At 41.0% G+C, this 17182-nt stretch overlaps 1 protein-coding gene across 1 annotated transcript in view; it reads left to right on the forward strand.

The window, feature by feature from the left end:
- ZSWIM6 (zinc finger SWIM-type containing 6) overlaps positions 1-17182 on the forward strand; it is a 167365-nt gene that overhangs the window by 147473 nt on the left and 2710 nt on the right. The window contains exons 11-13 of the mRNA XM_048850294.2: positions 5034-5191; positions 5747-5910; positions 15130-15211. Coding sequence (XP_048706251.1) covers positions 5034-5191; positions 5747-5910; positions 15130-15211 — 404 coding nt within the window. The remainder of the gene's footprint in view (positions 1-5033; positions 5192-5746; positions 5911-15129; positions 15212-17182) is intronic.

Here is a 17182-nt window from a genome sequence, read left to right on the forward strand (position 1 = left end):
AAAAAAAAAAAAGGGGGGGGGGGGAGGGGGGAGTGTTACATTAGCTACTCTCCAGTCATCTGGTACAAAGTCTGATTTTAGCAATAGGTTACATACCATAGTTAGTAGTTTTGCAGTTTCCTTCAGAACATCTGGTCCTGTTGACTTATTACGGTTTAATTCATCTGTTTATCTGGGCATAAGTGAACCCCTAATAGCCTAGTACTTAAGGTACAGGAGACTTTCTGATGCCCCAAGAGAAAGTTTAGGAGACTAGACCAGTTGGGTTGCACGTCCGCTTCTGTTGCTGCTCTGTCACTTTGTACAGTGAGCTATCAAGCAGTTATTGCTAGGGATCGCTTTTACACCTGAGGTTAAGTTGTTCCCTTCATGTGCTCTCTGCCTGATGAGAAAAGCAAAGAACTAAAGCCCATCATGGAGGACCAGAATATATCTCAACACAAGTGATGTACAATGTATTCGGCACTTCAGCAAGATCAATGTCAACAGCTGTAAAACATCTTTTTGAGTAAGAATCTTGGACTTCCCCCAGAAGCACAAGTCATGGTTGAAGGCTTGATTTTTTTAAGATATTGACCTTTTGGGATGGAAAAACAGATAAAATACTGGAGAGATTCAAGAAGACCAAGTTGACAGCCAAATCGTTGGGGATCCAACCACCTTTCAGCGTGAGACATCCTTTAAGTCTGAGAGGCAATTCCTACCTGCTCAATCACCACCTCAGTACAAACAGTACTAAAAAGGTCCTCTCCTTGAGTTCCATGCAGATAAGCATTGCAGGGGCTTTATTAATAGTAAAGTAGAACGTCAGAGTTATGAATTGACCAGTCAACCACACACCTCATTTGGAACTGGAAGTACACAATCGGGCAGGAGTAGAGACCAAAAAAAAAAAAAAAAATACAGGACAGTACTGTGTTAAATGTAAAGTACTAAAAAAAAAAAGGGAAAGCCGCTTGTTTTCGTAGTAAAATTTCAAAGCTATATTAACTCAACGTTCAGTTGTAAACTTTCAGAAGAACAACCATAACGTTTTGTACAGAATTATGAACAACCTCCATTCCCGAAGTGTTTGTAACTCTGAGGTTCTATTGTAGAAGTATTGTTACTGTGTGGATTAGAGATGTGTGTTGCATACAATAGAGGCTATGTGATTCAGCCACACCCTGTTCGGTCTTTGACTGCATTCCTCATCACTTTTCAGGAATTCCTTTAATGAGAACATTCCAAGACCTGATATTTTTCTCTCTGATCAACCTAGAAGCCAAGGAAGTACCTCAGTGATATGAGGGAAAATATTTCTAACTCCTGATACAAACCCAAAGAGAAGCTTATTTTATATTAACTTGAGAAAAACAAATATACTTAGCTGAAGATTTAAATTTTATATGATGATGCCATGGCTATGATTCCTTCCGGAAAGCAGAATGACTAGTTGACTAGCAGATAGGATATGGCTTATTCCACTAGATTTCAGACGATATTCCTGAAATGATGAAAATATTTCTTAACCTTGAAATCTTTAAAGCTGCTGCATAGAATCCAAGTCACACCTTCGTGCAACGCTGCTCTCAATTTAGGAGTGCAGCGTTATTCAGGAGAGCTGTGCTTCATTATTCACTAAAGCTGATATTTTCAACGGAGTCTTAAGTACTTAGCCCTGTCTCTAGATGGTGTGACTACGAGTCAGTCTCCCATGCACAAAAGTTTTCACAGTCAATTCTAGATAGAAAGGGTTACTTACCTGTAACTGGAGTTCTCGGTATCCTGCCTCTGCATATTCACAATCACCCACTCTCCTTCTCCATTTTCTGGAGTTGTCCTTTAATATACTGAATGGGCAGAAAGGAATGGAGGGGAGTTAGAGCCAGTGTCCTTTCTGTATACTTGGGTCTGCACGGGACTTCGTGCTACCCTCAACAGCCACTGCTCTCTAGATGGTTTCTCAGTTTGCAGCACCAAGCTTCATAGCGTGAGAATGAGGATCTGCAGAGGCAATCTACTTGGAGAACTCAAACTGCAGGTGAGTTAACCTTCTTTTAGCACACTTTCTTTATCAAAGGGCATTATGAACTTTTTTTGGACTTCATTGAGTTTTCTGTGCATAGTGAGAGCAGAATTTGGGCCCAAATTAGGAATGGATTTTTTTTGTCTGGATTTTGGGAGGAGTCTGTTTTAGGTCATGTTTAATCAGAAGGCAGTTTCAGCTAAAATCTTGTTAAATAATTCATTGCTTTTTAAAAATGAGATTTGAAAAAGTAAAGAATAATTAATAAATATGCGTGACTGGATCTAATTGAGGCCTTCAGATCTGCTGCAGTTTTGACTGTTACTCTGCTGTTTTATAATCCATCAAAAATAACATGTGTGAGCATGCAGTTCACCTTTTTACATTGGGCTTGCAGAGAGGGAAGCTACGTGGCGGTAGTGAAGTATAAAGTGATCACGACAAGATTTCACAAAAGCTGTCTGTTTCATGCTCTTTGTCTGGTTGCTGTCATTCATAACCTATTATTCAGTTCTACATTTTCTGCATGTAATAGTTGGGAGTACTCTTGTGTACCCAAGTCATTTTTTCCCCTTTCTTTCTTCCCCTTTACCTGACAAAATATACTAATTGAAGAGTTTGTTTATTTATTTATATTTATATATTATATAAATATAAATTATATATATAAATATTTATAAATTATATTTATTTATATTTAGCTATATATAAATATAAATAAATAAGCAAACTCTTCAATTAGTAAATTTTGTCAGGTAAAGGGGAAGAAAGAAAGGGGAAAAAATGACTTGGGTACACAAGAGTACTCCCAACTATTACATGCAGAAAATGTAGAACTGAATAATAGGTTATGAATGACAGCAACCAGACAAAGAGCATGAAACAGACAGCTTTTGTGAAATCTTGTCGTGATCACTTTATACTTCACTACCGCCACGTAGCTGTGTGTGTGTGTGTACACACAGTGTAAATACCCTTCAATAGGCTCAGGATGACATTTTCCATTCTCTAAGATCTTGAAGTTGCTCTTGTATGTTTCAGGAACCTGCAGAGAACGGAATGACATGTCTGTAAAACCTCAATGGTTTTACAAATAGATTCTATAGTCTTAGTGAGGAAGCAAAATACCCTCCTGCAATTACCTAAAGAACAGAGGTACATTTTTTTTTAAGCCCAAAAGCTTGTGACTGGTATTGTAATACATTTCTTCTTGAACCAATTAATTCATCACCTAATGTCTCAATGCAGTGGATTTCGAAGATCCTTTCCTGACTGGAGAGATGCCAGTTTCCTTCCTCTTCCCATTTCATTCCCTTCAAAAATAAATAAATATTCAACTGAGTACAAAAAATAGTAACAACCTTGAGCCCAAAGTAGGATAACCAGATTTTTGGAGCCATGAACCAGTACGTTTTTAGGATTATTGGAGGGAGTCTGTCCCAGCTGAAGGGGAGATTGGGCTGAGGTCCATGTTGGGCCAGGGGCTGGGGATCCAAGCATGTCTGATGTCTAGTGGGAGGGAGATGAAAAAGGATGACTTAGTTGGAGTTGTTTCGTTGGTGGGAGGGAGGCATGTGATTTGTCCTGCCTCCCTGAATGGTGACTGGAGTCTAGCTGTGTCTACAAAGAGCACTCCCGGAATAGGGACAGGGCATTCCAAATCACTGAGGTGTCTCATACGCTTTTGTAGTGTTTGGAGCAGTAGTTTGGAAAAGGTAGAGAAGCTGGCCAAAAGGGAGACAATGCATCAAGGCTCAGCACAGCCACATTTGGGCCTCTATTGTTCAAGTAGAGAGGAGAGAGGAAGTGTCATGGGAGGAAAGGGAATAGAGGGGAATTAGAAGAGGGGGAACATAAGGAAAGAGTTGACCAATCATCAAGACAGTAGCATTGGAACTGGGACAAAATCCATTGTTACTATCATGGGTCAACAAGGCATCATGACTGCCTAATTAAAGCAGAATGTCTCTTAACCCTTGTCAAGAGACTGATCTTTTTATGAGAGGTTTTACATTCTTTCTGTGGTTATCGTTCAATATTTCATTAGCCTTTCACATCTTACCCTGAATTTTCATGATCTGGAACACAGAAAAGAGGATAAGTGTTTTCCTTCAGGATGACTACAATCTAATCTTTTCTAATGGTGATTATCTAACATATTGGATTTTAGTGAGGGAGGCATGGCGAGTGATCATTTCTGCTATAGCTACTCTCCTAACCCTTCCAGACAGTATCCATGGTAGTCACTTTTCTGCATGTAAATTTTCCTTCATTAGTGAAATGGTTCTAGATTAGGGTAAACCTATGGAAATTCTAGCCTCAGGATCAGGCATTGGTGCCAGAGAAGTAATTTCAAAAGAGAGAAATGACTACCAATCACTGCACACTAGGGTCTTTCCTCTAGATATGCTATTGTATAAAATGTTAAGAGTTTCTAGCCCTCATGTGCCAAGAAGCAAAATGAAAAAAAATGTTGCATTGTAGTTGAGGAGTAAAATGTCCAATTTTCTTTTGGATTTTGACTCAGATACTGAAGTCTGTTTGAGAATCCCTGTCATCCATTGCACACTTTGTTTCGTGGTAGGACACTCATGTACAAGTCATGTACAGTATATTGGAAAATATTTGTGTCACTGTGAATTTCTCCACTTTCACTTCTACTTCAGTCTTTGGACCGCAGCTCTCAGAAATGAAAGATTTCAGCCCCTTGGATCACTGAGGGAATAGCAACAGTCCTCAGTAATGAACATCTTAATTCTGCTTGTAATTCTAAATTCTAATTTTCCTACTGATACTTAAGAAGGATCATGTGTCAAATATGGGTGATTAATGGTAAATTAGGGTTTTGGCAATCCGACTTTTAGCGTCTAGTTGAAAGGACGTGGTTTGCTACAGCTTTTACACCTGAATGGGCACACTTTGTACAAGCAGCCAAAGTGCTCTTGTGGCTTTGTGGTTGCTCATAGGTAACCCTAGTTATAATGATGATTGAGTGAAAAGAGTGTATGTTCTTTCCTATTTTCAGGTTGCTAGTATTGGAATCTACAGCTCCATCAGGAGATATGTCCCGCCCACATCACATTGCATCAGTTGTTCCAAACCGCTATCCCCGTTGGTTCACGCTAAGTCACATTGAGTCCCAGCAGTGTGAGTTGGCATCAACTATGCTAACAGCAGCCAAAGGTAGCGTTATCAATAAAGCTGATATGTATTTTTAGTAGACATGCTATATTTCCAATATTGTATTTCATACACAGAGTGAAGTTAATTTAAAACTGCTGCTTAGGAGTCTGAATTTTGATCTGAGAAGCACTTGAGGAAGAAACAACTAACTGAACAAATTTAAGTCTGTTACTTGGTTTTCTAGCACTGCTGCTAGACCAGCTGGATAGTAGCCAAACAGACCTGGTTCAGGTCTGAGACAAGTTATTTGTTTTGCAGTGGCATAATGTGGATGGCAAGACCCAGCAGTGGATAAATCAGTTCTAAAATTCTTAAATTAAGAGAACTTTGAGCATTTATTGAGCTAACATCAGCAGGCACTGAAGGGATATTTGATTTCATGTTTTCTGTTCACGTGTGCATTTAGTTAGTTCTTTCTAAGAGAACTTGTATAGCTGAAACTTGCTTATATTGCTGTAGTTCTGGCACATGTAGTGGTAACATCTGTACCATTAGTGAATGTTTTTCGGTAAACTAATTGTTTCTTTGTTTTGTGGTTTTGTTTTTACATTGCAGGTGATGTTCGGAGGCTGGAAACAGTGTTAGAATCCATCCAGAAAAATATTCACTCCTCATCACACATCTTCAAGCTTGCCCAGGATGCATTTAAAATAGCAACACTCATGGACACTTTGCCAGACATCACTCTTTTGAAAGTTTCTTTGGAGTTAGGCCTTCAGGTATTCCCCAAATTAGCTATTGCTGCAGTAAGAAACTGTAAGTCCTTGAACCAAATTCAGTTCCGCAATGGTGGGTGCAGCTCCCATGGAAGCCATTGAGAATTGTACCCACTTATGCAAGGCAAAGTTCAAACATGACCCCTTCTCTTCACTGATTTGTATAGTACTTTGATAAATATAGGGCCAGCATGTGGCACCGGCTTCAGCCCTTTTACACCATACAGGTGGTGGTACAAGACTAGTGTAAGCAGCCACAGTATAGGAGTGTATTCAGGGTGAGAGGAGGAATGGCCAGAGAGCTAAGTGCTCTGGTTATTCTGGGCTGCAGAGAAACCAGTGGGCAGACTTGCATGTCTGTCTAAATTAGAGCAGCCAGCCCTTGTGGCTGCTCAACATACATGTTGGGGCTGCTGTGGCACCTAGACCAGACCAACATTAAGAAGATGAAAAAGTGGCCTAAAGCACAGAGAGGCAGTTGTACACTCTTGTAGTCTAAGTGAATGGTTCTTCTTTGCATTTTGCTGCAGTCAAAAAAAAATTTTCTTCGAGGCAATTGAATCTTCAGTTTGCAAGGGACTGCTTCTTTTAAGAAGTCCTGTTTGGAAGCTATGTGCATACATTTCATTACTGGTGGGGAAAAAATATTTTCTTCAGGTGGCCTCTTTGCATTCCTGGCCTTGGGGATGCAACAGATGGTGCAGTTTGGGCCGATGGAACCTTCTAGTAGCAGTGTCCATTGGAGCAATTGTTGGAGTGCAGGGCTATAAAAGGAGGAGAGGGGGAATGCTCCGAGAACCTTAGTTCCTTTGAACCACAGTAGTGGAGAGACTGGGATCCTTGGACACAAATTCATTGGGACAGACAGTTCTCACAGCCTTTGTTTAGTTAGCATTGAGTTCTTCCTTTTAATTCATTTCTTTTGTTCTTCTCTTGGATATTTTTATTAAGGACTTTGTGGCCTGGCACAGGTTTTTGGTTCCAATATGTCAGAACCTAAAGGAGAAAAAAAAAAAAAACCAAACCCAGGTTCAGATGATGCACCTCTTACCTGTCAGCTTTCTGCTTTTGGACACAGATGTGCTTTGTCTGGCCCTCTAGAGGAGTGGGAAAGTTTTTCGTCTTGTTGCTGTATATGCAACATCTCCATCCTCAGGAGCATCAGAATTTCCTGCAAGCTATGCTGTTGCAGTAAGCATTAGTGACTAAACCCTTGAACTCCAAAGCACAAAATGATGCAAGTGCTGGGAAACTAGCTTCTTCTCCAGTCCCCAACGTGGTTTAAAGAGCTTGACAAAGTCCCGGCACTGGCGTCTGCCTCCCTGACTGGTGCCAAACCAAAGGGGCCAGTCTATGGAAATGCTGCAAAAGATCACATCCAGCAAAGCAATAAACAGTTGGCTTTACAGGTGTCAGCCTCTGCTGAAAGAGCCAGTCCTCAAGGGCCTGCCTCTGAGAATCCAGGACTTCCAGTTCGTCGGACTGAGGTGCAAGAGTATGTCCATAGTGCTGTGGCCCCAAAGTCCGAGTCACAGCAAAGGGTGGTATGGAAAGCCAACTCTATATATTGGACCACCCTGCCCGAGATCCATTGTCATTGGTTCTGTGCTTGAAGCCTGATAAGGCACCTGATATTTCCTGCGATCAGAAGAGGCCCTTCGTGCAGCACTGTATACGTTATCCTCTGTACTTGAAGGTAAAAATAAAAAGCATATGCAGTGAGGCAGGTTCCTCCTTCTCCAGGAAAGAAAGAGAGAAATCTTTCAAGGCTGAACAAGTTTGCTTAGCTATGCAAACCTCCTGAGAGATAAAGGATCCTCCCCCTTGGACTTCTACTGGTGTCCCGGGGAAACATCTCACCCCCTTTCAGCTTTTCACTTAACCAAACCACTATCACCCTTGGAAACTTCCTCCAATTCGAAATCAGGCCATGTCCAGCCAGATAGCTTTATTTGCCCTTCCCCTCACATGGAATGGATCAAGAAATCTAGAGAGCATTATTGAGACTCAGTTCCAACCTTTCAGATTGTGTGAGCTCACTCTCCCACACCCAGGGATTATAATAGGAAATTCTAAATTGGGTACTGGCAGAACTGGGAAGGTACCACCATGGGCAGTGTGGCCGAATTCTCCTTCTAGTAGGCATTGCCATGAATTTAAAAGGGCTAAAGGAAGCTGGCAAAAAGGGAGCCATCTTCCAAAGAGTTGGAGTGAAATGCCCTGCACTGGGACCATCCTGCCTGGATATCTAACTCTTGCTAATATCAAGGGAACAGTCTTCTTTACTTGTCCTGGATACACTGTCTGAAGAACTAGAGGCCTGTTGAACCTCGAAAGTAGATATGGATGTCTAATCCTGTTCCTCACCAGAGGATTTGCTCCATTGCCATTAACTCATAGAGGGAATGGTGACTACCTTAAACTTCCCTTTGGTAACTTTAAACAAAACTACAACACATAGTTGATGACACAGTTGTTTACCCTCTAGGAGCAAGATTACCCTGCCAATTCTAGATGGTTTTATTATAGGCTTGCAAAAAATACCTGGTTAAACCCAACATCTGGACCAGCAATTTCTAAGAAAGCAGACAAGTTACCTCTCTGATTCCTGAGGGCTTTGAATTCTTCCAGACCCATACAGCTATTATTCGTTGAGTGGCAGCTCCCACTATCAAAGAGCTAAAAGATCAAGTCTGCTCTACCCCCTTTGGATTGAAAGGGTAAGAAGGGAAACCCTCGGTAGAAAGACTGTCTCCTCTGCCACATTAAGAATTACAGTGGTAACGGAGGAGGAAAAGGACCTTGGAGTATTGGTTGACCCTAGGATGACTATGAGCCGCCAATATGATATGGCCATGAAAAAAGCTAATGTGGTCTGGGATGCATCAGGCGAGGTATTTCCAGTAGAGATAAGGAGGTGTTAGTATTGTTATACAAGGCACTGGTGAGACCTCATCTGGAATACTGTGTGCAGTTCTGGTCTCCCATGTTTAAGAAGGATGAATTCAAACTGGAACAGGTACAGAGAAGGGCTACTAGGATGATCCAAGGAATGGAAAACCTGTCTTATGAAAGGAGACTCAAGGAGCTTGGCTTGTTTAGCTTAACCAAAAGAAGATTATAGGGACATATGACTGCTCTCTATAAATATATCAGAGGGATAAATACCGGAGAGGGAGAGGAATTATTTAAGCTCAGTACCAGTGTGGACACAAGAACAAATGGATATAAACTGGCCATCGGGAAGTTTAGACTTGAAATTAGATGAAGGTTTCTAACCATCAGAGGAGTGAAGTTCTGGAATAGCCTTCCAAGGGAAGCAGTGGGGGCAAAAGACCTATCTGGCTTCAAGATTAAACTCGATAAATTTATGGAGGAGATGGTATGATGGGAGAATATGATTTTGGCAATTAATTGATCTTTAACTATTCATGGTAAATAGGCCCAGTGGCCTGTGATGGGATGTTAGATGGGGTGGGATCTGAGTTACTACAGAGAATTCTTTCCTGGGTATCTGACTGGTGAATCTTGCCCACATGCTCAGGGTTCAGCTGATCGCCATATTTGGGGTTGGGAAGGAATTTTCCTCCAGGGCAGATTGGAAGAGGCCCTGGGGGGGTTTCGCCTTCCTCTGTAGCATTGGGCACGGGTCACCTGCTAGAGGATTCTCTGCACCTTGAAGTCTTTAAACCAAGATTTGAGGACTTCAATAGCTCAGACATAGGTGAAAGGTTTATTGCAGGAGTGGGTGGGTGAGATTCTGTGGCCTGCATTGTGCAGGAAGTCATGTCTGAGTCTATAACTGCCAGGTGGTAGTGTCCAGATACCAGTGTTATCTGGGGGAGAGGGGGAAACAGTGCACTTTGCACAATCTGTACCAGATCTAAGGAAAAGTGGCCCAAACCCCTTATTATCAAAGGTTGGTCAATTGCTAAGCATACTTTGCATCTAAAGCTGTAGTATCTATGGTTACATTGAGGCACCATTCATGATTACATTTGGACTATTTTTGGAACAAGAACCAAGGTAGAAGACTTGATTTGTTTAGCTCTAGAACAGACACAGTTGTAGATAAATTGAAATACACCAAGTTGGCTGCAAAGTCTCTAGGGATTTCTCAATCCCCTAAGAAGAGATTTGTATTACCAACATTCCAATAGCAGAGACAGCCATACCCAACCTCTGCTTCCTATTAATTTCAAAGAAAGCACTTCCAACAACAGCCCCCTATTTTGCATCAGCAGAGAAGCATAGCATACATGTCATAAACTGGAAGGACATCTGCTGCGTCATCTTCCTCTCCACCAGCCTCTCATCCTCAGGTTTGATTGGGATGCTCAACCTCAGACCAGATTTAAGCCACCTACTGAGCTGCCTCCTCTTCATTTGGAAACAATCTGTCCTGTTTCTTAGATACCTGGAGTACTTTCACCATGGACTGATGAAACCTGGAGACTGCCCAGCAGGATTACTCCATTCAATTCTAAACAAATCCCTCCCACCCCAGCTCTTCTTCCCCATCCCTCTTCAGGGATTCTTATCAGAAGAACTTGCTAAGATCAGAAGTTCATTCACTGCTAGAGTTGGTGGGCGCAATAGAGAAAGTTCCTAAAGAGTTTCCAGGGATGGCATTTTATTTCAGGTACTTCTCATCCTAAACAGCGATGTTGGTCTTCAACCCATTCTAGACCTTCGGAAGCTCAAAGCTTTTTCATCAGGAAGTTCAAATTCCATATCCGTATCCTAGCCTCTGTCGTCCTCTCCCTCTCTGTCCAAGATTGGTTTGTGGCTCTTGATTGATTTACAGGATGTTTATTTTCACATCTCAAGCAGATATGTACACTGAAAATACCTGGGGTTGGTTGTGGGAAGAGATCATTATCAATGCAAAGTTCTTCCATTTGGTCTGTGTGAATACTCAGGATGATGCAGAAAGTGCCTTTTCGAGTGACAGCATGCTTGAGATGTCAGGGTATCCATATGTATCCTTATTTGGATGATTGGCTTACCAAGGCATCTTCATAGCAGGAATGAGCGAACGCGCTCTCATAAACATGTACCTTATTCCAGACACTGGGTTCAGGAAAAACTGGTAGAAATCACACACAGTTTTGACTGAGCAAGAGGGGAAGGTGACCTTGGAGCATTTCTAGATACTCAGAGCTTTCCGTCTAGAAGAAAGCTATTTAAAAATCCTTGTGGCAATAGAAATACTACACTGGAATACACATCATACAGTAATGACCTCCCTGGAACTGATGGGTGTTATGGCTTCAGAAGTGTGTGTAATTCTATATGCACATCTAAAAAAGAGACCTCTACGATACTAGTTAGTTGAATGCTGTATAACAAATACTGATAGAATGCTTTGTGAAATTGACACTACCCAGGGATGTGTTCCTATCTTATATGGTGTAGTCATAAGAGCTGGATTCATCTCCCCAGTTTACTCAGCCATAGTTACTTGCTTGTACTAGAACAGTCCTTCACAAAATTAGTTACAGTTCTTACTGGAACAATCACATTTAAATATAAAAATGAGAGAGAAAGAAACAGCCTATTTGCAAATGCATTTGAAATATGGAGGTACTACCTTTAAAAACCAGATAAGTCACCTTTACTGGAATTTTGATCATGTTAGTGTTGAGCTTCTTTAAATTGAGGTTTAATTCTGATAGATGAGTCAAATCATTATTGATTCTGAAAACAGAAACAATCACTGGAGACTTGGCAGAATTAAGCAGCAGAGCAGATCGCAATAAATACTACTAGTATGTATCACTGCGGTCAAGTGAAAGGCAATACTAAGGGTCTAAGGAAAAAAGTTCATGGCTAGCCTACCCAAAATAGGCATATATATCATCCATTTTAAACACCATTTTTTCTACTTGAGGACCCTAAGTCTGTATATCAATGATGAGATAGAATGTAAAGAAATAAGAAGCGATGAAATGGATATGACTGAGTCTGTCTGGGCAACAATTAAATTGGGGAAGAAAACTATTAGAGCCTCCCCTGGGATAGTGCTTGGGGTGTGCTATAGACCGCCGGGATCTAATTTGGATATGGATAGAGCCCTTTTTAATGTTTTTAATAAAGTAAATACTAATGGAAACTGTGTGATCATGGGAGACTTTAACTTCCCAGATATAGACTGGAGGACGAGTGCTAGTAATAATAATAGGGCTCAGATTTTCCTAGATGCGATAGCTGATGGATTCCTTCAGCAAGTAGTTGCTGAACCGACTAGAGGGGATGCCATTTTAGATTTGGTCTTGGTGAGTAATGAGGACCTCATAGAGGAAATGGTTGTAGGGGATAATCTTGGCTCAAGTGATCATGAGCTAATTCAGTTCAAACTGAATGGAAGGATTAACAAAAATAAATCTGCAACTAGGGTTTTTGATTTCAAAAGGGCTGACTTTCAAAAATTAAGGAAATTAGTTAGGGAAGTGGATTGGACTGAAGAATTTATGGGTTTAAAGGTAGAGGAGGCCTGGGATTATTTTAAATTAAAGCTGCAGAAGCTATCGGAAGCCTGCATCCCAAGAAAGGGGAAAAAATTCATAGGCAGGAGTTGTAGACCAAGCTGGATGAGCAAGCATCTTAGAGAGGTAATTAAGAAAAAGCAGAAAGCATATAGGGAGTGGAAGAAGGGAGGGATCAGTAAGGAAAGCTACCTTATTGAGGTCAGAATATGTAGGGATAAAGTGAGACAGGCTAAAAGTCAAGTAGAGTTGGACCTTGCAAAGGGAATTAAAACCAATAGTAAAAGGTTCTATAGTCATATAAATAGGAAGAAAACAAAGAAAGAAGAAGTGGGACCGCTAAAAACTGAGGATGGAGTGGAGGTCAAGGATAATCTAGGCATGGCCCAATATCTAAACAAATACTTTGCCTCAGTCTTTAATAAGACTAAAGAGGATCTTAGGGATAATGGTAGCATGATAAATGGGAATGAGGATATGGAGGTAGACATCACCATATCTGAGGTAGAAGCGAAACTCAAACAGCTTAATGGGACTAAATCGGGGGGCCCAGATAATCTTCATCCAAGAATATTAAAAGAATTGGCACAAGAAATTGCAAGCCCATTAGCAAGAATTTTTAATGAATCTGTAAACTCAGGGGTTGTACCGTATGATTGGAGAATTGCTAACATAGTTCCTATTTTTAAGAAAGGGAAAAAAAGTGATCCAAGTAATTATAGGCCTGTTAGTTTGACATCTGTAGTATGCAAGGTCTTGGAAAAAATTTTGAAGGAGAAGGTAGTTAAGGACATTGAAGTCAATGGTAAATGGGACAAAATACAACATGGTTTTACAAAAGGTAGATCGTGCCAAACCAACCTGATCTCCTTCTTTGAGAGAGTAACAGATTTTTTAGATAAAGGAAACGCAGTGGATCTAATTTACTTAGATTTTAGTAAGGCGTTTGATACTGTGCCACATGGGGAATTATTAGTTAAATTGGATAAGATGGGCATCAATAGGAAAATTGAAAGGTGGATAGGGAATTGGTTAAAGGGGAGACTACAACGGGTCCTACTGAAAGGTGAACTGTCAAGTTGGAGGGAGGTTACCAGTGGAGTTCCTCAAGGATCAGTTTTGGGACCAATCTTATTTAATCTTTTTATTACTGACCTGGGCACAAAAAGTGGGAGTGTGCTAATAAAGTTTGCAGATGATACAAAGCTGGGAGGTATTGCTAATTTAGAGAAGGACAGGGATACCCTACAGGAGGATCTGGATGACCTTGTAAACTGGAGTAATAGGAATAGGATGAAATTTAATAGTGAGAAGTGTAAGGTCATGCATTTAGGGATTAATAACAAGAATTTTAGTTATAAGCTAGGGACGCATCAACTAGAAGTAACGGAGGAGGAAAAGGACCTTGGAGTATTGGTTGATCATAGGATGACTATGAGCTGCCAATGTGATATGGCTGTGAAAAAAGCTAATGTCATCTTGGGATGCATCAGGAGAGGTATTTCCAGTAGGGATAAGGAGGTTTTAGTACCATTATATAAGGCACTGGTGAGACCTCACCTGGAATACTGTGTGCAGTTCTGGTCTCCCATGTTTAAGAAGGATGAATTCAAACTGGAACAGGTACAGAGAAGGGCTACTGGGATGATCCGAGGAATGGAAAACTTGTCTTATGAAAGGAGACTCAGGGAGCTTGGCTTGTTTAGCCTAACTAAAAGAAGGTTGAGGGGAGATATGATTGCTCTCTATAAATATATCAGAGGGATAAATACCAGAGAGGGAGAGGAATTATTTAAACTCAGTACCAATGTGGACACAAGAACAAATGGATATAAACTGGCCACTAGGAAATTTAGATTAGAAATTAGACGAAGGTTTCTAACCATCAGAGGAGTGAAGTTTTGGAATAGCCTTCCGAGGGAAGTAGTGGGGGCAAAAGATCTATCTTGCTTTAAGATTAAACTCGATAAGTTTATGGAGGAGATGGTATGATGGGATAACATGGTTTTGGTAATTAAATATTCATGGTAAATAGGCCCAATGGCCTGTGATGGGTTTTTAGATGGGGTAAGATCCAAGTTACCCGGGAAAGAATTTTCTGTAGTATCTGGCTGATGAATCTTGCCCATATGCTCAGGGTTTAGCTGATCGCCATATTTGGGGTCGGGAAGGAATTTTCCTCCAGGGCAGATTGGAAGGCCCTGGAGGTTTTTCGCCTTCCTCTGTAGCATGGGGCACGGGTCACTTGCTGGAGGATTCTCTGCTCCTTGAGGTCTTCAAACTACAATTTGAGGACTTCAATAGCACAGATATAGGTGTGAGGTCTTTTTTAGGAGTGGTGGGTGAAATTCTGTGGCCTGCATTGTGCAGGAGGTCAGACTAGATGATCATAATGGTCCCTTCTGGCCTAAATATCTATGAAGTCTTATTTTTGTAATGAAGCATTTGGTTACTTTTGAGGGAAAATCTTACCTTAAAAGAGCTGCAGTTTTATTGTGTGACGGAGAATATCGTTCTAAAAATAATCTGTCCTTCCAATAGAACTGGTCAGCATTTTTCAAATCTTTGAAATTTGAACCAAAAAATGACCATTTTTGGTAGGATTTTTTGCAATTTTTCAGTCAGCTCTATATCTAACTAACTCAGATTCGTAATTGTTTGTGTGCTGTCTCAGCTTTGTAGCAGAATTATTTTGTCGTAAGTGTCCATCAAATGTTTGTTTGTTTTTAAATAGGTGATGCGGATGACATTGTCAACATTGAATTGGCGGCGGCGGGAGATGGTGAGGTGGTTGGTAACATGTGCAACAGAAGTAGGTATGTTCTGCAGATATTGTCCAAGGAGTCCTGCCTTCATTAGCCTGTCTTAAATGGTTTGATGGTTTCATTTTGTTTGGCTATGTATAGGCACTAAAAATGTCAATCACTTTCGGTTGGTTTGTAGAATTTACTTTCTGATTAGAAGCCTTTAATTATAGCATTAACAAGCAATTTTTTTTGAGCACATAAGATAACAGACACGGCCCAAGTAAAATTAGGACTGAATAGTTTGGTATACTTTCTTTCAAGATGTAGAATGAAGCAATTCCCACATGCATCACTGTTTGTGGACTTGTGGTCACTGTCTGTACACATGTTAAGAAGTAGTGTACTCTGCAAGTAGCTTCATTGATATCATCATAGAGTAACATACCACTCAACATGAGTATGGATGACAGAATCTAACCTTGTAATTAGAGTCGAAGAGAGGTGCTCTGGTGGTTAGGGTGCTAGTTTGGAACTTAGGAGATCCAGGTTCTATTCTCTGCTTTGCCACAGACTTCTTGCGTGTGGTTTGATGAGTCACACAGACTCTGTATGCCTCAGTTCCCCACTTGTAGAATGAGCATGATAATACTTCCCAACCTTATAGGAGTGTTGGGGATAAAAAAAAAATTGAAGTGCACAGATTCTGCAGTAATGAAGGCAATATAACTACCACAGATAGAGCAATTTTAATTGCCATTAGTATTGTTCCATTAAAGCACACTTACGATCTTTGTGCGTGTTCCTGCTTTTCATGGATCTGAGTCAGATTCTGTCTAGTAGACAGCTGAGACCCCTTTGTGTTTCAGAACTTCATGAACCCACTTTTCCTGTTCAGGATTACTTTGTCCTTTGCTTTTACTTAGCTGAGAAATTAATACTGTCGGTAGCCTGGAAAGTATAGTTTGCCTTTCTATGCCCTCGGACAAAAAGTGGTGTATGTCTGCAAGTTTTCATGCAATGGTGCAGTGTTTTATTGCTTTTATAGCTTGACTAAGTATCTGTAGATACTAGAGCATATCTTTTATTTTGTTCAGTTGCCTGTGTACAGATAAAATGCCTTTATTCATGCCATATAAAATTAGTTCACATATGTCCAAGAACCTATAACATAACCTATAACCTGACTAGGTGCCCAGCTCCGAAGGCAGCGCTGCCAGCAGCAGCAGCGCAGAAATAAGGGTGGGAATGTGAAAAGTGCTATTTGCCAATATCACTTTTCACAGCAAACTTAGCGCCCTGTTGCCACCCGTACTTCTGCACTGCTGCTGGGACCCTGGGGCTGACAGCCAACGCTCTGCTGCCTCCTAGTGGGGGATTGGGGGTCAAAGAGAGCCCAAGCCTTGGTGGCGGAGCTGCAGCTGTCCCTTTTCCCCTCCTCTTGAGTGTGCACAGCCTTTCGGCAGGAGCCCCAGCCACCTGGGGCTGACCGCCACAGCTCTTCACAGAAAACAAAACCACACAGCTCACGCCTCCCTTGACACATTCCCATGCCTCCCTTGCAAGGCCCGCCCCATAGTTTTAGTGCCAAATACAAATACATGAGCAGTTTTGAGATAGCTGAAAGCATTTTTCCCTGCCATCAGGGGACTATTGACATAGAGGTAAAAGGAGGTTAAATGGTTCTAAAAATATTAGATTTTGAGGGTTGATTTGAGCCGTTTGGTCAGATGTTGAGACTTTTGAGTTCTGTAACTGGCCCCACATGTTATGAGCCAGGACTTGTTATCCAAAATTCATTATCTTAAATAACAAGAAAAACAAGATGTCTTGCCAGGAAATTAAAACTTTATCATGTGACTTTTTCAAGTTCTCTAACAGTTTCAGGGACTCTACAAGAGCAAACGCAGAATAGTCTTATTTTAATGTGCATTTCCCATCATGTTCTCTCCATTGAGTTTGTTTGCATAAATAGCAGGTGGTTGGATGTATTGATAACCTACTAGGCTTAGTTTGAAAAAAACCGAGTCACGGTGAAAGCCT

This window comes from Caretta caretta, chromosome 5 (assembly GCF_965140235.1).
Source record: "Caretta caretta isolate rCarCar2 chromosome 5, rCarCar1.hap1, whole genome shotgun sequence".
Classification (NCBI taxonomy): Eukaryota; Metazoa; Chordata; order Testudines; family Cheloniidae; genus Caretta; species Caretta caretta.